Consider the following 22,611-nt stretch of genomic DNA (forward strand, 5'->3'; position numbering starts at 1 on the left):
AGCCTGCTTTAATTCCTGGAGTATTTTGGACGGGACCCCTGCATCTAATCCCCCGCCATCCTCTGAGGCAGCTGTCCTCAGGTAGGCAGTGTAGACTCGGGTCCCAGCAGCCCTGACGGCTGGTTTGCACCACTGGCTGTGGAGTTCCAGGGCTGCCACGCTTCCACGAGCTGTTCCAGGGGACGACCACGTGACGTCCCCCCAGAACATGGGGCTCCCCTGAAGACATGTGGGCCGACGTTTAGCTAAGTGGCCCAGGGAACGTTCTGGCTGAACACGTGAGGATTTCCCACCCCCTGGGATCCAATCACCATCTTCTCAATGGAGGAAGTATGTGCAAGGGTGGGACAGTTTTAAGCCCCTGAATATATTTATCACTTGTCACTTGATTCCCCTTGAAATGGCTCCAGTGAAAATCCAACACATACATTTATAATGAAATAAATAGACGCTACCTAATGTTTTGAGAGTAAATTTACACAAGTTAAAGAAACACATTCAGAAAACACACATAAAAACTTCCAGGCACCCAGATATCAGATCCATTAGTACACATTAGTACAGAAGTCAAAATGGGATTTGTAGTTTCAGACGTAAGACAGGCGTTTAACACACGTTTTGAATGTCCCTTTTGCCACCCTCTCAGGCCCTATATGCACACGATGTGATTCCTCGTGTGACTTTGAATGAGGCTGTTTACTGCTGACAATGCAACACTTTTATATTCTTGGTCAACTGGATGCTTTTGAATTTGATAATTTAAAAATTAAGTGTCAAAAAAAAAATTAAGTGTCAGTTGTCAGTCTTGGGTAAATAAAAATTAATGTATACAGACTACTTTAGATAAGTAAAATAACACTGAGACAGAATTTTTGAAAAATAAAGTATATCAATGTATTCATTCATAAGTCCATTCTTCTGACAAATGCATGTTGGTACTTACAATCTCATGAGGTAGAACTGTATATTCTTAAACGCCTCCTTAGAATTAGAATTAGAAGCTGGGAAATATAGTAAAGAGATAATTAAAAATGCTCATTTGAGCATGTTAATTTGCTGCCATGGATTAAAATAAACCATTATAGGTAACATTTTACACATTCAAGAAAAATATTCGATTATTCAGTTGAACAGTTTAGGTAATAATGATTGAGCTAATTGTTAGTTACAGGCTGTATTATCTATCATTTTCTACATGTAGGTCACAGAAACATTACATATGAATGAAAATTTTAATTTTAACTTAGCAACGTAATTCTGTCAAAGCGTATACAGCTTCAAAAAGCAGATGAATCAACAGAGAGATTTCTAAACATCCCAAGATTTGTTTCAATAAAAGGGATCAAATATAAATTTTAAAGTAAAAAATGAAATGATTACTTAACATCTTTAGGTATCTGAAGGCCTGACTACTCTATTTTTATTTTTTAATTGAGTCCAGGCAGGAACATTCTTTTGGTTTTAAAAGGCTGTCATCGATTTCTTTCACCATGTGTCTAATACTGTGAAAATCCCTGGAGATTTTCAAGTGGCTTCCTGATTCTAGGGAGAGAGATTAAAATGCACTTGTGTTTTAATCCATTTCCTGAGTTAGTCTGGATTCTGCTTATGTCTTGGGGATCAGATGAGTTGGTGAGACTCACCCTGAAAATAATGGGGGTGACAGAAAGCAGCGGCTCTGTGACGTGCCTTCTCTCCTGAGTCTATTGATACCAATGTGAGACTTTGTGCCTCCAAGAAAAGGTTAATTACACTATTTAAGATGGAAGGAGCCATGCATATAATACATTTTAGGGAGATTTCTATGAAAATTGTACTAAACTAATAGTAGTGATACTTAAAGGACATGTTACTCTTCCCCGTTAGAGCTGAATGAGAACCATGGCAGAGGCATGTGAAAACCGTACTTTCCCAGGTATACACGGTACATATACGCGGAATTGAGTTAATCTCATTCGGACCCTTTCTGAAGAAAGGGCTCAAAGCCCTGGTCAGAAGGGTATGAGCTGGGCAGATGGGGAGAGGCTGCAGCTTCTGACCCTGCTGGCCAAGCAAACTGTGCCCCAAACCTTGTAGATTTATCCTGATTGTGTGAGAAGGGTCGCATTCCAGATGGCTTTGTCCAACAGCATAGCCCGGAGCCAAATTTAAATGACCTAAACTTCTAAAATATCTGAACACCTCAACTACACTTAAACATCAGTTCCTCTATTTTTGTGACTTTCTGTTTGAATTAAAAAAAAAAAAAAATCCCACAACGACTCAGAGGCAAAGAATATACAAATCAATTTTCACTGCAAAGTAAAGGAGCTGCTACAGTGGAGGATTACTGGACTGAATGTCAATATTATGACATAGTATGAGTGTGTTTCATGTTTGGTAATTGCAATCATTGTTGCTTTTGTTGTGGTCATCCATGTACAATGCTTGATGTCAGTCTATTTATCTCTTGTAAAAATAAAATACAGTGTGTGTGTGTGTGTGAAAAAAAATAGTACAGTGAATTTTATAACTAAAATAATCCACTTTACATTAAAACGTTTTCAAAGAGAAAAAAAAAACAACAAAAAACATCAGTTCCTCTGCATTTGAGCTGCATTTCAACTGCTCAATAGTCACGAACAGCCAATGGGGACAGTACTGGACAGAGGCCAGAGAACATTCTCATTGCTGGACGGTGCTGGTCTAGAGGTTTTCTCCAGGCAAAGTCGAATCAGTATGAGCACCCCCCCCCCCCCCCCCGTCTGTTCAACAGATGACATAAAGCAGACGACATCGATCATAAGGACTTCCCTTCAGGTCTTCAAAGTGTTGGGTTAGCAAATCTACTGAAGGAGAATTTGGAGAAACACATTTTATTGGAGGTAAAGTAACTTGAATGGGATGAAATACACTGCTGCTCAGTTTATACTTCCACACGGCTCTGCGTAATCTCAAATGTGAATACATCATTACTTTAAATGCATGCCTAGTATCCCTCCACACCTGGAATTCTGGACACCATTTCTGAATTCAGTCCTTACAAGTCATTTGCAAGCCAAAAAGGAAATTTAAAAATTAGCATTCTGTCATATAAATACGTAATCAAGATAAAATATTTTTCGAAAGTCAGGCATCACCGTTCTATTTGAATGTAACAGCGACACTTAAATTCACTGCACTCTTAATTAGAACTTCAAAGATAACAGCATAAAAGGAATTACAGTCATCAAGCCCATGAATGTCTAATGAGAGTCTGGATATTGGAGAAACCAAACCAAAGGCAAAGGTTCGACATAAAAGATTAAAAGCTATTTTGACACTTTAATTAATGTTAGTCTCAAAACATAAGTGTAAATCAAACAGGACACAGAAGTCTTATCCCACTGGCGTGCACACAGTGGTTTCCCTAAAGTTACAAAAACTTGCGTGGGTCCCCCAAGTTCTGGGGCAACATTGATGGGCTGGTGGCACAGACATCTACCTCGGATGTGTTAATTAGCAAGAAATTATAGTCTAACCAGCATCTAACATCTTGCAGACTGTAAAATGAAGTGATGACAGCTGTTTCATGGTTTGAGACACTTCCTGTTTTCATTTTAAATATTTAAAACTCACTTTGCACAAGAAGAACTTGGATTTTCTGAAGAAAAACTGAGAATGAGCCAACTTTTAAGGATGTGAAGAATCAGGTAAGTTTCTAAGTACAGAATTCTGAGTGTTCAAGGGCCCGGGCAGTAAACAAAATGATAACACAACAGGGAATTGATTATAACGACGGCAAGTGCTGAGCTTATAGAGATCAGATAACAAGACAAAATGATGAAAACGTACGGGCAGCAGAGGGTGTCTCTCCCCCCCACCCAAATCAAGTGTCCAGTGTGACACAACTGTGTCCCGCGTCTTTTGAGAATGGGAGGCTTTAAACTTAGATGAAAAACATTTTTGAAAAGAATGATTTGTTTCAGTGGAAAAGCTGACAGACCAATCACAGGGACACAACTGAGTGACTTGGGTCAATCTGTTCGTGGAGAATTTGCAGATCGAGTAGTGGATGGTACTGTCCTGTCCTCACAAGCAATATGTGGGCTGCTCTTTGTTTCACTTGGGATGTTTAATCGTGAATAAAGTCTACATTAAAGTTGTGCCAGAATTGTATTTTTACCATCAAGATGTGGGAGGGGGTAATTCTTGGGTGGGGTTTTGTTTGATGGCGAAATCACCGATTTTCATGTCTGCTCATGGCAAATAAGGAGTATGTAGCTGTGACCCACTGGAATTAAAGTATCCAGAGTTACTACACTACTGTCTCTTGACTCAAGGGAAAGAAAACGACCTTCCAATGAAAAAATAAATAAAATGATAAAGCTGATGCTACTTGCAAGGGTAAAATCAACCCATAACTTCTGAGCTATTTACACCTATTGATGCTCAGCGTCTAATGAATACATCCTAAATATTGTCTACTTCTCCTGGAAAGTTCCATAAGAAGGTTGGAAGACCCCCAGACCTCTAATACAGACAACATAGTCACAATCTCAAGGTGACTGTAGTAGAAACAGATACACAGTCATGGATCCTGACACACAGGACAAGCGTCAGAGGCATCGTCTGTGTGTGCCGTGTTGAGATCAAGCAGTCAACTGTGCCAATAAATCAGAGCTCCCGGCCGGGGGCTTCCCGGTGACCTTTCTGAGCCTGCTTGAATCAGTAACTACTAACAGTTTGAGCACGAACAGGTCGTGTGGCCAGGATGCTGGTGGCCACTAGGGGCGTGGGATGGGGTGTAGTGGCTCTGCCTGGACGCAGTGAGACCCTGGCCCTATTCTGGCACCGCCGTCAGCGGCCATGGGGCTCCAGGCCCCGCTCCACCTTCTGCAAAGGGATGGATCCTACTCCCTAACAAAGCTCGCCGACCCAGCACAAGGACAAATATGGTGCAAACACAACGTGTCTGTAAACTCCTGCTTTGTCCTGGCCATGGAACTGTATTTGCTCTGAATTCCCCCATTAATAATGGGACCCTGAAAACCAGGGGCCTCTAACAGCGTGAAGGGCTCACTGCAGCCTCCAATCTCCAGGAAATCATGTCCCTCCCTGGCCTGCAGGAGAGGGTGCATTGAGAGAAGAGGTTGGCACGGAGACTGAATAGTGAGTCATCCCCGAGCCCGGCCTTGAGATAAAACAGGGAGGAGATGAGACATGGACCAAAGTGGCCATTTACTCTGCTTTTCAGAAACTGCTGGCAACGTGTCGGTCTGCCAGCTGCCTGCCATTCCTGGGCTCCACCTCCCACGATATTCTTTATTAAAAAGAAAACCTGACCCTGACACCTGGAGCTAGAAAACTGATGACGCAGAGTCTGTAATGAAGCACAAAGAGGCCCTAAATGAGTCCCCACAAAGGACTGGTTTGCTGATCGATGCGTCCCTGGATGTCTGCTGGTGACTGCAGTGTGCTGTCAACGTCACATTAAAAAGTTTTACTCTCAGCTCTAAACTCATAACTTCAATCACAGAGTGAAAACCACCTGCACTGGGAACAGTGCTACCACCTGAGGGCGGCTCAGAGAGAAAAACATCCTTTACTAATTAACCCGTTTGTTCATTGTTTTCATTAAAAACTCAGCAAGTATTTCTTCAATGTTTAGCACATTCCAGGCCCTGGGGACCCAACGGTGAGGAAATCCCTGCTTTCCTGTTCTTTTGTCCCGGGAGACGCTGAGCCAGACGCTTCATTAAAACCCAAAGGATGCTCTAGCTGACAGACTCCAAGTGCAACTTCATGACGTGTTTGTGAAAAGTACCACGATGTGTATAAAACCCAATTGACTTTTCTGCCTAAACCTGGGGTCTAGTTTAATATTCAGTTAGCACCAGGTTCATGGAATTATTTTCTTAAAGGAGAGAGAGAAAGAAACACAAGCAGCTCTAAATTCCACACCTGCATGTTAATGAGTGTATGACTAGAAAAAAAGCCAACTTAACTGAAGGGAAAAGAGGAATCATTCAAACGGGGCTTCAGAAAAGGAACTCCCTGATCTCCAGCCACAGGCAGGGCCTCTAAGTGCCTGGAGTGTGGGCGGGGCTTGCCGTGGGCATCCACACCTGCAGGACGGTGGGCGGGGCTTGCCGTGGGCATCCACACCTGCAGGACGGTGGGCGGGGCTTGCCTGGGCATCCACACCTGCAGGACAGTATCCATCTTTCTTCTCCCTAACCTTTCATATTTGGTTCTGATGAGCACAGATCCAGACTGAGACTAGAAACAGAAGCTTTCCTGCAGCCTGGCAGGTGCCCCGTCAATCAGGCATTTTCCCGCGTTCCTTGACTCTCAGTGGCGAGAAGACTCCACCTGCCCTGGGTGGTTCTGCGGATTCGCGCAGTGAACGAAGACATCAGGGCTGCGTGTGAGGTGGCTGGTGGCCGAGCACCGCAGGCAGGAGCCGAAGGGCCACGCAGACCATCCTCGGGAGGGATGGAGGGCCAGTGACCCACAGCTGCCTCTGTGGCCTCCACCCTCTGGGCACCCTGGGGCTTTGGGTCTCCCTGACGATGGAGCTGACGCCTGACTGAGGACCAGTGCAGCTGGGGTCGCTGATCAAGAGCTGAGCTGAGCTGAGCTGGAAGCCGCTCTCGGCTTGACGCTGAGGATCCTGGACTCCCAGGGGACCTTCCCGCTGCTGTGACAGGTCTCGCTCATTTCTGCCAGCCTCAGGGCTGCCCACTCAACACACGGCACATGGAACCTAGCGGGTTCCCCGTTTCAGCCACGCAGGACGTCTGTCAATCCTATTAGCTTCAGCACTTGGACCTTGGGTTGTAGGTTTGAGAGAGTGAATGGGTTTCTTTGTTAGCGCTACTCCCCAGATACTTTCCGTGTGATGCCAGAATTATGCTGAGTGGGGATTTTCTTGGTGGAAATGGGTATGGAGACCTAGATTTGGAGCAATGGTAATGGAGCCTGTATCTGTCCTATCCCCAGTATCTCTGCTTCAGAGACTCTGTCCCCACGCTCCTGTCATCTACATACAAGGGATGCAGATGTAGACTCTGAGCATCCTTTGAGAAGCACACAGCACCTGCCTCTTCAGTAACCCCAAGCGCCAAAGGAACTCATTTCCTTTTGGCACCGTCTGCCACCTAGTACAAACCTTTTAGAAAATTCCCTCACAGTGACAACTAAGCCTCAGTCTTCAGGAAAGAGTGTGTGGGAGGAGACTTCTCTGTCCCACAGTTAAGATCTAAGATCTAAGTTCATGCCGTAAATATTAGGAAGAGAAGAGAACTCTGAGCATTTCATGAATCATAGACCACTTTGTAATAACTCACCGTTAATAAGTAGAAGGGATCAAATGTTAACTACCAAGTATTAGCAGAGAAAATTTGAGCATGGTGATTATCTATTTGCAGATGTGTCCAGAGCTTCTAAATCTATTTCAAATTCTGTTTCCCTTCATTTCATGAAGCATCTCTTTAGTATTTTAGAGACATCAGACACAAAATAAAAATCTGTGGATTTGATTCCGTTGATTGTGTGACTGATCAAAATGGCAGTGCAGGAAAGACCTGCTATAAACCCATAAACCGATAAAGAAAACACCAACTGTCCATTAGAGAAAGCGATCACAGCACACACAGACAATTTAAAGAACTGGAAAGGTGGCCTTGCCCCATATTTGCCGTATGGGTTTTTCTCCAGGAATTCAGCGGACCTACACCTGTTCATGCCAGAAATGAGCACTGTTCCTTAGCTGGCGAACCGTTTCCTTCTTATTTCTTACACTCATGGTAACACTGGATACGATCAATCAGTTCATTCTTCCTTATCCCTCTCCTTCTTGGCTTCCAAAAAGTAATAAATGGATAAACGGAAGTATAAATGTTCTTTATGATAAACCCACTGGGAATTTCAAAGCTCTCCCATTATTTGTGTTTAAAAAGCGCAGCATGGCTCTGCCTCTTAGTGGCTACGTTAGGATGAAATAAATCCAATGTAATTAATTATTTTATAAAGGAATGCTTTACGCATATGAATATGTGTTTCCTATGGTCTATAGAACTATTTCCTTACTATGTTTCACTGCCACCTATCTGTCATTTGAAAGGATCCAGGCAGATATAGCCCAAATCCCTAAAACCATAAACCAAGCCCACTAGGTATATATGTGTGTAGCACTCTACTTTTTTTGGCTTCTGAAAAGGGGTTGAAAGATTAATCGCAACCTCATTCAATCTCTTCCTCCAAACTTGAGAATGTTAAAATGGCCTAAACAAATTCTGTTTTGGCCTAATGCCTCTACTGAAAATAAATGATAACCAACCAGCACTAACTATAAGGTTGGGTTTTGAATAGCGCCAGTACCTTTGTAAAGGCAAAAGGAAGTTAGTGATGGAATTTTTTCCTCACTTAAAAAATATTTTGATCTATGTGTATTTGGCTTTTGGACATCCTCAATGTTAGAGAAAGGCAGTTCCCTCAAATTCAGTTTATATGCCTGAATAATTCTTACCTTTTCAGGGAATCAAAATCAAAATTGGAAGGATCATCTGAAATGATTTTGCAATTAGTGGGCCACTAAGGACCTCTTTTCAGAAGTGCTCAGATATCATCTGAGGAGTAATTAACAGGCATGGGTTGCTGCCATTCTGGGAAAACCTCTGCACTTGACCTACATTGCAGGATAAAACTTCAGGATATTATTTGTATGTTTTTTCCCACAATCCTTCCCATTGCAAGCAGCTCTGGGGTTCCTCTCTGCAAAGATTTTGTTGGGGGAAGGTAACTCCAGGTTAACCTCGCCTTGACTTTGGTAAAAACCTAGACTCAATAGAGGTTGCCCAGGGGTCAGTGGGGAGAGGCCAGAGAACAGAGGTCTGCAGAGAATGGCGGCAGGAGGAGAACCTGTGGGTCTCTGAGCAGCTGAGTCCTGACCATGCAGTGGAGGCCCAAGAACCCTGAGGCCATGCGGAAAGGGACACGGAGACCTTAGGGCAGCGGGTGTCCGTGACCGGGGGCCTCCAGATGCCTTGATGCCACATGGGAGTCCTGGCCTTGTAATGCCCTGGGTTCACCCCAAAATGACCAAGGCTGAATATCAGGCAGGAGGGGTGGGACACTCAGAATTGGTATTAAACTGATTTAAAGAAAATAAACTACTGTGTTATTTCTTGCACAGCTAAGTTGTAGGTGATCCACTCACATGTCACACTGAATATCTGATAAAGAAGTCGGTGGGTACCATGAGTTGGTACCATCCAAAGAAAAACATCCGAGAGAAAAAGCTGAACGAGAGGTCTGAGGGAAGGGCTTAGCAGAGGGGGAGTTTAAATACTGAATTTTAAATATTAAGTGAGCGCAAACTGTTAGTGTAAATAGATTTAAATATTTTATACGCTGTAAATTCTAAAGTCAACCATTCTTACATTCAACAAATATTTACTGAGTCCTGTACAGCCCAGGCGTACAGATCAGGAGATTGGGCAAATCTAAACTCAGCTGCAGCAAATCCCAAAGTGCCCAAGTGTGGTCCTGACCTGACCTTGGCTGATACTAGGAAATACAGTAACTAAAGATCAACGACGCCCAGAACCATGGGTTTGTGCGCTGTCTTAGGCAAGATGTGCCAGCCCATGAGTAGCAGCCTTGCTTAGTAGTGACAGTGGCATTTGTGATTTCCAGCTGGTTTCACCAGAGCCTGGTGGGGTAAGACTGGTCACGTAGCTGCAGGTGCCCATGTGGCCAGTGCGCCATGAAAGACCCCACCCCAAGCAGATCTCGGGCCTCCTCGCCCCGCGGTGTTTGCACACATACTGCTGCTGAAATCAGAAGGCATGTTCTGTGTGACTAGCAGTGAGAGGACAGAGAAACCCTGGGCCCCTTTGGATGCATCCTGTCCCCCTGTTGTGTACTGTGTCCTTTGATGCAAATTGAACACTCGTGGGTGGTAAACTCCAGCCCCTGCTCTAGAAGTTTCTGATACAGTGTTTAACAGCTCCTAAAGGTGCTTGCTCTCATGGCAGTGGAGGAAAGACAGTCAACAGTAAAAGTTAAAATAATTTCTGATATCGATTATCTAAAAGAAAACCTAATACTGCAAATACTGAAAACTGCACATATCTTACCCTGTGGCTGCAGGATGCCTTGTTGGTCAGAGCAGAGAAATCCTACTGTGATACCTGCCGCTGGGCTGTGACCCGTCAGCAGCTCGGTCAAGCCGACACCCTCCTTCTCAAGATAACGTTTTAAATTCAAAAACTAAAATGCAGAGGATTAAAAAATTACATCAGGGCTTCCCCGGTGGCGCAGTGGTTGAGAATCTGCCTGCTAGTGCAGGGGACACGGGTTTGAGCCCTGGTCTGGGAAGATCCCACATGCCGCGGAGCAGCTGGGCCCGTGAGCCACAACTACTGAGCCTGCGCGTCTGGAGCCTGTGCCCCGCAACGGGAGGGGCCGCGATAGTGAAAGGCCCGCGCACCGCGATGAAGAGTGGCCCCCGCTTGCCGCAACTAGAGAAAGCCCTCGCACGAACCGAAGACCCAACACAGCCAAAACTAAAATAAATAAATAAATAAATAAAACACATGTTAGGTCATCAATAAAAAAAAATGTTAAAAAAAAATTACATCAAAATATAATCATCAAAATGTTAAAAATGTTTGTGATATGTTCGTGTCTGTTAATGCAGTACATAATGAGATCGGGCAACGGGACTAATAACTACTGTAATTTCAAAGCCTGATGAGCATAAACGGTGTCTCGAGATCCCTGCAGGAATCGTGGGGCGACTCTGAACTGACACTCCAGCACTCAGAGTCAGACGCACTGCTAACGGGAGCGTGTTCCGTAGCATTCCTAACCCAGGGCGCTGTGAGTTACAGTCAGACGTCAGAAAAAATAAAGATCCACTTTTTATCCCAGCTCAGTTCATGTGGCCCCAAATTCCTGGATATATTAGGGACCCCCAGGGGCCCATGGATTCCAGGTTGGGGACCTCAATTCTGGAGCCCGCGGCCTCTGTGGGGAGACTGTTGCCAGCTTCCTCGTTACAGTTTCCTGCAGGGCGTCAGCTGCAGACCCGCCAGGTGAGGATGGGAACCGTCTCCCTGGAACTACATGCCCTTAACCCAGCAGTCAGGATGAGCTCCGGGCCCTGCAGCTCTGTTTCTGCTGAGTCCTGGGCCCTCCCTCAGCCGCCAGCTGACTGCCTCTTGGTTGCTTCCGATGCTGGGCCTCTCACTCCCTCCTTTATGGTGATGGACACTGGCTTCTCTGGCTGCCACCCTCGGTTCTCTTCCTAGACCAGAACTTCACCTGCCCTCTGGCTCATGCACGCTGACAGCCCTGGTTAACGAGTCACCCATCCAGTGCCAACCCAGTCCTGGCAGCGAGGACACTCTCAGGGACTCACCTGAACCGCCAAGTGGGACTTCTTTTCTCTGATGTCCCTAGGCCCCAGGGGAGGGTGTGGCCCCCAGAAGGTAGCATTTGCTGCCTTGGGTCCGAGCCTGGGCCACGCATGTCCCCAGGGAGCACGGTGTCCCGCAGGCCAGCTCCCTGGACGCACCTAAAACCTGTCATGTGACTGTTGGGAACCGCCGGCTTTCTGAAACGAATGGTGTTTTCATACTTTTACATCTGCCTGATTGATCATTTTCAAATGTAGCTTATCGACATCTGTGAAAACACCTTCCATCTTAATGAACCCTCCCCCCCACTGGCCGCCCAGCCACAAGGACAGAAGATTCTGATTCATCTTGTTAAAGTCTGGGTTTTTGTCAGAGAGAGAGAAGGCCGGCTGGTGAAAATTCTCTGTGTAAATACTCTGACCATTTAAAACATAGAACCTGAAGAAATATTCTTTGGAGATACTGTATTAGTCACGTCTGTCCAGAGAAACAGACCAAGAGAATGTATCCATACATAAAGAGGTTTATTGTGAGGAATTGGCTCATGTGACTATGGGGGCTGTCAGGACTGGAGGTCTGGGGGGCCAGTCAGCCAGCTGGGAGAGACAGCTGATGGGTAAGTTCCAGTCCGAAGGCCAGCAGCCCAAGGCCCAGGAAAAGCTGATGTTTCAGTCCAAGTTCTAAGGTGGGAAATAGCAGATTTCCTACAGTCGGGCAGGGGGAATCCTCTCCTCCTCAGGGGAAGGTCAGCTCTTTGCTCTGTTCAGGCCTTCAACTGATTGGGCATGGCCCACCCACATTAGGGAGAGCAATCTGCTTCACTCAGTCTATTCACTCCAAAGTTAACTTGTCAAAGAAACACCCTCACAGAAACACCCGGAATAACGTTTGACTAAACATCCAAGCCTGGCAAGTTGACACATAAACTTAACCATCACCGGTATCACACATAGAATTTTCCAGCATTCCTCAGCTGGAAATGCCTTAGTCCTCAACCACTAGTCCAAAGCAAAAATCAACCAACGACTAGCAAACAGAATGGGAAAAACAGTGATAGCATAAGACAAACAGGTTTCAGGAATTCTCCTTCTCTTCCCTTTCTGAACGATGCTTCAAAGGTTTATTTTTCTTAAAGGCGAATTCTCCAGAAAATAGAAATACCTAACAGGAAACCATTTTGTATAAGTCCAAATACACCACATTAAACTGTCAAAGTGTTTCTTGGAAACTATAAGCAAAGAAGAAAAATCTGAAGTTGCAAAAGTAACAAGTGCATTATACTTTTTAGTGCATTTTAAAGATAATGTATGGAAAATTATTAAGTCCAGATAATCAATAAACTCTGTGTACAGGAATTTATGGACACATTCCTCTGATTTCCAATGTTAATTCTTTTCTACCTCATCGCAAGGAAAGAAAACTAAATCCTGACAGTGAGTGATTTGATTGAAAAGCATTGCTACACTATTTCTTTCTTCCTGAGAGCAAAATTATTTTCTTTTCAAAGTTCTTAGAATATTTTATAATTTTGTGAATTTAAATAACTTGATTTAATTTAATTTTTTTTAACTAACATATTGTAAGAAATAAAAGCCATATATCGATGCTTTCTAAACATATTTATGAGAGGATGTAAGTATACACAAATAGTAAATATAATTTGCTACCGTAGCCTAAATGTTTTGCCATCTCATATCTCTATATCTTTAAAAAGGGAAGTACATTTTTTTTATTTTTTATTTTTTTGTGGCCACGCTCACGGCTTGTGGGATCTTAGTTCCCTGACCAGGGATTGAACTCGGGCCCTCAGCAGTGAAAGCATGGAGTCCTTACCCCTGGACTGCCAGGGAATTCCCAGTACATTTTAAACATAAATGAAAATTAGGATTTTTTTGTTTTAATAAATATGTACTTTTGTTGGAATGCATCTGATAGGGGGGTAGGAGGGAAGGAATTAGATGAAGAGCAAATCAGTGAAGGCTTCCTGGAAGAAATGATTCCTGGGTTGACTCTGAAAGCATAGCTAAGAATTAGGCAAAAAAAAAAAAAAAATCTGAAAAAGCAAATTCTGGTCTCAGCAAATAGGATATGCCAAAGCCCAGAAGTGAGAGACTGTCAGGAGGGGTGAGTGCCAGGGGAGGGGGTGAGAGGGCAGCTGGGGGCCGGGCCGGGTCATTCAGGTCACACACTGGCTGCAGACACTGTCGCCTCGGCTCATGGAAACCACGAAACCATGGGGGTACCAGGTGGGCAGTGCTGGACCAGGCTGAATTTTCAGAAAGTTGGGTGGAGGGTGGGTGAGAAGGCACTTAGGGGACCAGCTGGAGGGCTAAGCAGAGCTCCAGGTGAGCACGGCCGGGTGCGCCGCAAAGAGGGTGACGCAGGTGCATAGGGCGGGCTGCCTGGGAGGCCTGAGGGGTTGGCCCCGCAGCGCTTGGATCTCTGCAGGATCCTAAAATCTAGCTGAATGATTCATTCATCCATCCGTTTCTTTATGCAAGCATGAATTCATTTATTGAATCACTGATTATTCAGGGTGTAGGATGTTAAATGTTAAATCTGACTGGTTCACTTCTCCACAAGTTAAACAGTCATTTCTTATAGTGACTGATCACTCCTGCTATCGTGATGGCCCCACAGAATCCCCAAGGGTCCTGGCTCGAGGAAGGAAGGAGGGTGGGAGTCGGAGGGGACGTCATGGGGGAACAGGCTGGAGTCACGTGGCCAGAGCTTAGGAAGGTGCCAGACTGCACACGGTGGAGGCTGTCTTGGGAACTGGAAATCATGATGTATGCTTCAGGGACAAGTACTATAGAAACATAAACAACCAAATAAAACAAGGTTTATGGCTGTTTCCTCTGTCGTGCTTTGTATGGATTTTCCCTTCCTTGTAATGACGTCTGGAATCAGTTCTGACATATGTTGAGACAATTTTTGACCCAGAGAAAAATCAGTATAATCTAATTTTATAGAGTTTTCCTCCATGATATCAATAACCTTCTCTCCCTAGGAAAATCGGGTGAAATGCATATTTAGACAAGTAAATCTATCTGATAAATCATTTCACAGATGAGAAAGAAACCATGTGTGACATGAAAGTAGATATTTTCAAAGCCACTTCATTTAGCGAGAGGACCCTAATCAGCAAGTGGGTTTTTTTCGTAACAAGAGAAAGAGTGGGATGGAGATACGCCCATGGTTGCAGGTCCCAGGGCTGAGCGGTGGATTCTGGTCCTATTTCAGCTCCCTGGAGATTAGATTGCAAGCGTCTGTTTCAGCTGAATCACCACGGCCTTGAAGGGTTGAGGGAAAAACAGGTGAACTCAAGCCCCCCAAACAAGCAAAACATTTACTAGCAGCATGAACCTGGCAATGTTGAAAATAGAATGCCTAGCATCAGAAAATCTACAAACAACAAATGCTGGAGAGGGTGTGGAGAAAAGGGAACCCTCTTTCACTGTTGGTGGGAATGTAAATTGATACAGCCACTATGGAGAACAGTATGGAGGTTCCTTAAAAAACTAAAAATAGAGCTACCATATGACCCAACAATCCCACTACTGGGCATATACCCTGAGAAAACCATAATTCAAAAAGAGTCATGTACCACAATGTTCATTGCAGCCCTATTTACAATAGCTAGCCAGGACATGGAAGCAACCTAAATGTCCATCGACAGACGAATGGATAAAGAAGATGTGGTACATATATACAATGGAATATTACTCAGCCATAAAAAGGAACGAAATTGGGTCATTTGTAGAGACGTGGATGGACCTAGAGTGTGTCATACAGAGTGAACTAAGTCAGAAACAGAAAAATAAATATCATATATTAACGCATATATGTGGAATCTAGAAAGATGGTACAGATGAACCGGTTTGCAAGGCAGAAATAGAGACACAGATGTAGAGAACAAACGCATGGACACCAAGGGGGGAAAGTGGCAGGGGGATGGTGGTGGTGGGATGAATTGGGAGATTGGGATTGACATGTATACACTAATATGTATAAAATAGATAACTAATAAGAACCTGCTGTATAAAAAAATGAAAAAAGAAAATAGAATGTCTAATACATATTCTAAAGCCTTTCATGCATATGGTTGATATTTAATTATTATTAGAAGAATATTAATATAACATATTTGCCTTCATATAGGTGAGACAACAAAAGAACACCAACTTTCATGTTTCAAGCTCAAAAAGAAACATTTAAATGAATCTTATTCTTCGAAATAATCACCGGGAATGTCTTTGAAAATAACTTTTTTTGGGAATTATTTTCAAAAGCTAATTTTAGAAGTATAAAAGAAAATCAATGTGTCAAAATAATCTCTCTCCCTCTCCACACATACGCACACGTCAACCAAGGATAGCTATTAAATGTTATATGATCTTCCAAGCAGTATTTTAACACAAAATCATTGAAACCCTGTTTTTGCCTCTCTGACAGGAGACTCTGAATCTAACTGGAGGTTCAGTTTTAATAGAAAGTGGGCATTTACATCCTCCTCAGTTGGATGCTTTTGTTTTTCTACGTTTTTCCAGACAGAGGTTTCTCATTTCTTTGGTATTTTTCGCAGTCTTATTAAGTAGACTACTGTTGCACGCCATCTCAATTCTATTTAGGAACGGAATATAAATATTCAGTTTACAATGCTTAGAGTAAAACAGGGGAAGGGAGGAATTCAGGATTCATCTGCACCTACATTTCTTCAAAAAGGCAACTTGTAATTCGATATTTCAGTTATTTCAAGGCAACTCGATATTTCTCCTAAGGTTTTCCATGTCTCCTCTTATTTCCCAGACCATTCCCTAACTCTGGAAGGCACGCCTGCTCTCTGGCTCTACCACAGTCTGGAGGAAACTGTGACTCCGTAGCTAGGCCAAGATCCAGGAGAAACTTTGAAGAGAAGCATTTTGGGGCTTTTTTGGGTGCATACATGTTGGGAATACAAAAATGTACTTGGTAAAATGATATGTACATAAATTAGAATTTTAGTCTGAGTTCTGCACTGGTTCTTGTATTATCTCTATGAAACCTGTTTTACTTTTAGTCTCCCTGGAATGACAGCTCTATAAACAATAAAGTCATTTCCCACTAGGTAATTATTGTTTCAAAGCATTTCTGAAGACCAGGAGAGCGCTTAATTGTCACTTGCTCGTAGGAGACACTCAGCGAATATTGGTGACTATATCAGTAATTACCCCTTAATTGTGTTGTTTTTTTTTTTTTTTCTTAATTGTGTTTTTATAAACTGCAAGGACGGTAAGGCTCGTTACTTCCCTAAGTTTGCTCATTTTCCACATTTTTTTCCACCCCTACGAGGGGCAGTCCCCAACTTCACGGACAACAGGGTTCCCAAGGGGTGCAGTCCCGCCGCCCGCAAGCCCCCAACGGCCGCCCCTGCAGCCCCGCATGGTTCCCGCAGGGCCGGGCTTCCAGAACTGCGCCCACGGTGACCCCCGGCGTTTCTTCGGAAGGCCCCGGGCTCAGCCGTCGGAGGGCATCACCACCTCCACCCTGGGCCACAGGACAACATAAAAAGATCACCGAGGTCCACAGCGCTCTGCGCACTAATCCTCAGGCTGACCTAAGCAGTTACTCAGAGCTACCACTTCTCTTGGACACCACGGAGAACCGAGAATCTGAAAAGCTAACCTGCCCAAGGCCTTAGAGGGATGACGGAGTGGGTTTGAATCTGGTTCGCCTTGTGTCCCACCTACAGGTGCTGTGTGGGACAGCAGAGGTTTACGGCAGCGGCCTGAGGCCTGCAACTTGTAATTACATGCAGTCGCCCCAAAGTCGCGCTCATTGTCTTGGCTTCAGACACACCCAGCTCCGCCCATGGCGTGGTGACACGGGCCCTCCCCCACTCTGGTCCCCAGTGCTGTCCCATGAGCCAGCTTCTCTCCAGTCCTTCCCAGAACTGTCCCTGTTCCCCGCTACCCCACACGACCGCAGGTCCAGATCTCACACTCTTCGCATCGCTGCTTGTGCCTCGGCTGCTCGGCTTGGCCTTTCTATGTGGCTCGGCGACTTTGATGCTGGCTGTTTTAGGGGTGTCCCCAGGCCACGCTTATTCACTGTGTTGTATAAATAACCATAGCGCAGTGATTCTTAGTTTAGGTGGTAAATTTTCAAAGGGGTGGATGTGGTTTTCCCTAAGGACTGAAGGAAACTGTGACCTTGAACCGCACAGCCCCGAGAAGATGAGTGAATTTACATTGACAATCGATTTGCTCTGCGGCACTGAATCGTGGTTATGGATCTGCTCACCAGGCCACAGAGACTCAGGCTGGACCCGCGCTGAAGGACCCCAGGAGTCATCGCACGTCAGCTGAGGCTTTCCTGCAATCTGTTCAACTTTGGTATTTGAAACACAATCACCTTCCGAATTTTCCTATATAAAACTTTATGAAGACCCTACATGAGTATTGTAAAGTACCTCGACAACCAACAGATTTCTTCCTAAGAAGAAGAAAGGTTAGCTATGAAAGAAATGTTTCAAAACACCATTGCAAACAGGACCGTGTCACAAGCGTAACTGGGAGGTGTCCAAACGTTTGGAGGGTAACTTACACCCACTCCTTGCAGGACAGAGGTGGCGCACGCCTGTACGTGCCCCCGGAAGGTCAGAGGGCGTCCCTTACCTGCCGTGGGTCTGGTGGTTGAGCTGACGTCAGAGGGAATCACCATGGGGATGCGTTCATCGTCTTGCGAGTAACCAGCTTGAATGGCTCGGAGGTAACTGTGACTCCGTGTGCGGAAACCTCCTGGGAGGCCCAGGGCGTCCATGGCCTGAGACTCCACTTCACTGAAGACGGATTCGCACACCGACTCCAGCTGCCCATTGATGTCCGCCTCGCTCATCTGGAACGACCGACAGCCCGGGTGATGGCGAGACCCAGCCAAGGTCATCACGGCCACGTCGCAAAAGAAAAGAGAGCACAGGTCAGCCCCACCTTCACTTACCATCTTCCATTTTCAGCATAATTAATTTGAAATCAGCATTGGGAATCGTTACGCTTGGGAAACAGCTTATTGTGTTATTTCTTACAAAACACTAAGGAAAACCGCCAACTCTCAAGAGGTCCTTGAAAGCCTGTGGACCCCGAGGCAGAACTTTAAAGGATGGCTGGCAGTTATTACCAGTGCAAGAGAGACGGGGAGCTTAAGAGTTTCGCACGCTGTTCAGAATATTAGTCTTCCCTCTTTCTCCGTTTCCAGGTGATGCCTTCGCGTCCTGGGCTGTTTACAGCTCAGACAACCCCAGGCGTGGAGGCTGTACCCGCGAGACTCATGGAAACGGCTCGAGCTGATCTCACTCTGCGTCCGCTCAGCGTCCTGGAAACTAGCGCCCAGCTCGGCAACGCGCTCACATCCTTGTCCCAGGAGAGCAGCACAGGCCCGTGTCCGGGACGGTGCTGCCGTGTACACACAGCATGGGTATCACCTAAACTCCGGCGACGCTGTTTCCCTCCTTCAGTCTGGGATGGTAGTGCCTGCGCTTTGTTTGATGGTTCCGCAAGTAAAGTCATTATTTTCAAGCCTGAGATTTAATTTCCAGGTAGAGAGTCACCCTGGGAACCTAAACGTTCCAACTGTATTTAAAAAAGAAATGATCAGGCTTTGGCTAGTGCAGGGGTCGTAGGAGATGTGCACACAGGGGCCTGACCGTCGGGTGAGCTGAGGGCCTCCGTGTGTGCAGTTGATGGCGGGACATGCCTTCTGAGGTTTCTAGGTGGTAACGCTCGTGTGTTTCCCGGGAGCCAAGTCTAGAGGTTTTAAATGGAAACCCAATCAAGTGACATAGAGCACTAAGGCAAGGTTAAAGAGCACGGGGTGGGGGAGGGATGGGAATTTTAAGAACGAAAAGCCCCAGTTGGGCAGGTGACGTGCAGCTGCTCCCAGGCCCAGGGCTCGTGGGCAGAGGCAGGGGTGGGCCGGGGGGGCTGGTGTTTGCCCCGTGGTTGGAGGGGACTTGGATGAACGGCCCCGCCCTCACTGCTCCTGTATTTAGGGCCCACCCCCCGGGGGGCACATGTTAACATGGAAGCGTGTGTGGGGATGCCTGCGGTGACCCTGGCACGGGAGGGCTGAGGCTCTGGGGGGCATGGGAGGGTGGGAGTGGAATCAGGGCTCAGGCAGAGGCCACAGACGGGGCTCACGGAGGGGCCCGGGAACCTGGGCTGGTCTCCCTGCGCAGGAGACTCTGCCCTCTGACCCCCTCTACTCCCCAGCACCCACTCACTCCTCCCAGCCGCGTCCTTACAGCTGCCACGACCTGGTCACCGTCTCAGCCCAGCACGTCCAACAGTCACTCATTCCACTGCTTGAAATGTCACCCACAACTTCCTGAACACCCCCGGTTATGTTGACAGGTAAATAAAAAAGTATTGTTTTAAACACCAAATTAATCCCTTTTCTCTAATTGTTCACAGAGTAAAAGCAGGTAAAAGAATCAGATTTCCCCTTCAATAGGGAAGACACCTTCTGCCCACCTCTAATTGCAGACTTGGGTATGGGTCCCGGCTTCTGCCTAAGATGCTTTACCTGGCTCCCCTGCTTCTACCTGAGATGCTTTACCTGAATCCCCTGCTTCTACCTGAGATGCTTTACCTGGCTCCCCTGCTTCTACCTGAGATGCTTTACCTGAATCCCCTGCTTCTACCTGAGATGCTTTACCTGACTCCCCTGCTTCTACCTGAGATTATTCAGGAGCTAGAATAATGGCACCTTTCCTTTCACGGGACAAATCCCAGCGAGAACAGCCCATGGAGGAAGGTGCTGAGGGGGATTTAAAGGCGGGACTGCTGGCCCGAAGCCCAGGGTAAGAAAGAGAATCTTCAGGTTGTTCAGTCAGAAAAGACCAGAGAAAAATTACTGGGCGACTGCATCATCCGAATAGTTTGAGGGTGTCTGACATTGGAAAGAGACACACAAATTCAGGGCAAAGACAGATGATGACACCCCACCATGATCGCCTTGGGTGCCTAGTGAGGGAAACGCATCTGAAACACTCGCACTGGTTTGAAATATGACATTTTCTGGAGTACAAATTCCTTTCAATCTAAGTTTTCCCTTATGTGGAATTATATCAAAAAGTCTCAGATTGTTTTATGTCATTTATGTCAAAGATCCGCGTTAGACAACCTGAAAAAGCCAGAAACTGACTGATGGTGCCGGCGTCCACCAGCTCCAGGACGCAGGATTTCGGTGGATCCCTCCCTTTCTGCAAACCCGCCTGCGCCCAGGAGCTCCTCCATCGGGAAGAGACAATATCGAGCTTGCACGTGCATTTCACAAACGAGTGATGGACATTTCCGTGAGGACCATTCGGCCCGTGCTTCCAGCTACAAAACTGATCAGTGAGGTTCTAGAAATGAAGGGGACTTTTTTTCCCACCCAAACAAGTAGTTGAGAAGGATCTCAAACTGGTCTAGACAGGAACTGAAATGACCTGTTCTCTGAGAGCTGATTTGTTCACTAGCTTGAGGGAGATTTGGAAAAGTGGGTGTTTTGCTTGGCAACTCAAACCACAGGCTCAGGCCCATTGGAGATGTCCCAGGAGGACGTTAAGCCAGTGCGGTAAATAACCAGTGTGGGCTGAAGCAACCAATTTCTTTTGTGAACTATAAATGCAGAAAAGCACTTAAAGTGCTTCTGGAGAATGTGGGCACCGAGAAAGCAAAGAAGAGAAAATTGGGAAGATGGTGAGAAAGGTGACTGTCCCGTTGGTAGCAGAGAGGTCGACATACAGCTGGGGGCGGGCTCCTCGGGCGTCAGGATGGATGACAATTCCAGAGCAAGCATGACAGTGAGGGTATGGGGGCCCTGGGACCGTGCGCACAGCTGCCAGGGGTGAAAAATGGGGCAGGCGCTGTGACAAACAATATAGAGTTTCCTCAGAAGGTTAAAACTAGAACTCCTGTCTGATGCAGCAATGCCACTTCTGGGTATACGTGCACAAGAACTGAAAGCAGGGACGTGAACAGACACTTGTACACCCGTGTTCACAGCCGTGTTACTCACAGTAGCCAAGAGGGGGAAGCAACCCAAGTGTCTGTTGATGGACAAACACAATGCGGTCCATTCACACAATGGAATATAATTTAACCTTAAAAAGGAAGCAAATTCTGACACAGGCTACCATATGGATGGACCTGGGGGAAAGTGAAATAAACTAGACACAGAAGGACACGTACTGTATGAGTCACTCATGTGAGGTCTCTGGAGGACTCAGATCCACAGAGACAGAACGTAGACGGTGGGGCAGGGGCTGGGGAAGGGGAAAGGGGAGTCAGTGTTTAGTGGGGACAGTGTCAGTTTGGGAAGACGAGAAAGTTCTGCATGATGGTGGTGTTTGCCCAACAATGTGAATGTACTTAATGCCACTGAACTGGACACTGAGAAGTGGTTAAGATGGTACATTTTATGCTATGTATATTTTACCATAATTAAAAAAAATAAGGATGCATGACAGAAAGAAGCTACGATCACACTGAAACAGCTTTTCAAAGACGAGAGAGAAGAGACGATGGCAGAACCTGACACGGAGGAAGGCAAACGTCCTTCCTTCAGTGAGTGAGGATGCAGGGTGCCCCCCCCTGCCCCCGTGCGGGTCTCCTGACATCCCCCCGCCCCTGCGGGTCTCCTGACATCCCCCTGCCCTGGCACCCGTCCTGATGCGCAACTAAAACATCCGCCGCAGCCCTGAGCTTCCCGGGCTCCTGGGAAAAGGGAGCATCGTCAGAATTATCCGAATGGTGGATGAGCAGAAACAAAGTAAACGCAGAGACTGTCTAGGGACGGTGACCTCAGGAGATTCGGCCGGGCGGAGCCTCAGCAAAGATGCCGCCCCGGGGACAACACGGCGAGGACCAGCTCAGAGCCTCACTCGCGCCCTCGGCCTCGGGACCGGTTTGTCTTCCCGCCCAGGGAGCGGGTGTAGCTGCCCCGTCCCCAGAGCTGCCCCGCTCCCACGACAATGGCCACATTGTGGATCCCAGGGCAAGACTGAAAATATTCCATCGCACTAGCCGTACATTGGGTCATAGGGACACTGAGGACCAGGCACCGGCGTGTATGGAGTGGCGACTAGGATGTGAGGGGTGAGGAGGGCCGGGTCCGGTGGGGAAGAGGCAGAAGGTCTGTAGGGACGCGGCGAGGCCCCCCGGCAGGTCCCCCTCTTCCATCTGGGGCCTCCGTCTCGCTCAAG

The 22,611-nt window shown here is 46.3% G+C and overlaps 1 protein-coding gene across 2 annotated transcripts in view; it reads right to left on the reverse strand.

The window, feature by feature from the left end:
* DLGAP2 (DLG associated protein 2) overlaps positions 1–22,611 on the reverse strand; it is a 141,556-nt gene that overhangs the window by 31,064 nt on the left and 87,881 nt on the right. For both annotated transcript variants that reach the window (XM_036838833.1, XM_036838832.1), the window contains one exon: positions 18,044–18,263. In XM_036838833.1, coding sequence (XP_036694728.1) covers positions 18,044–18,263 — 220 coding nt within the window. The remainder of the gene's footprint in view (positions 1–18,043; positions 18,264–22,611) is intronic.

This window comes from Balaenoptera musculus, chromosome 21 (genome assembly GCF_009873245.2).
Source record: "Balaenoptera musculus isolate JJ_BM4_2016_0621 chromosome 21, mBalMus1.pri.v3, whole genome shotgun sequence".
Classification (NCBI taxonomy): Eukaryota; Metazoa; Chordata; class Mammalia; order Artiodactyla; family Balaenopteridae; genus Balaenoptera; species Balaenoptera musculus.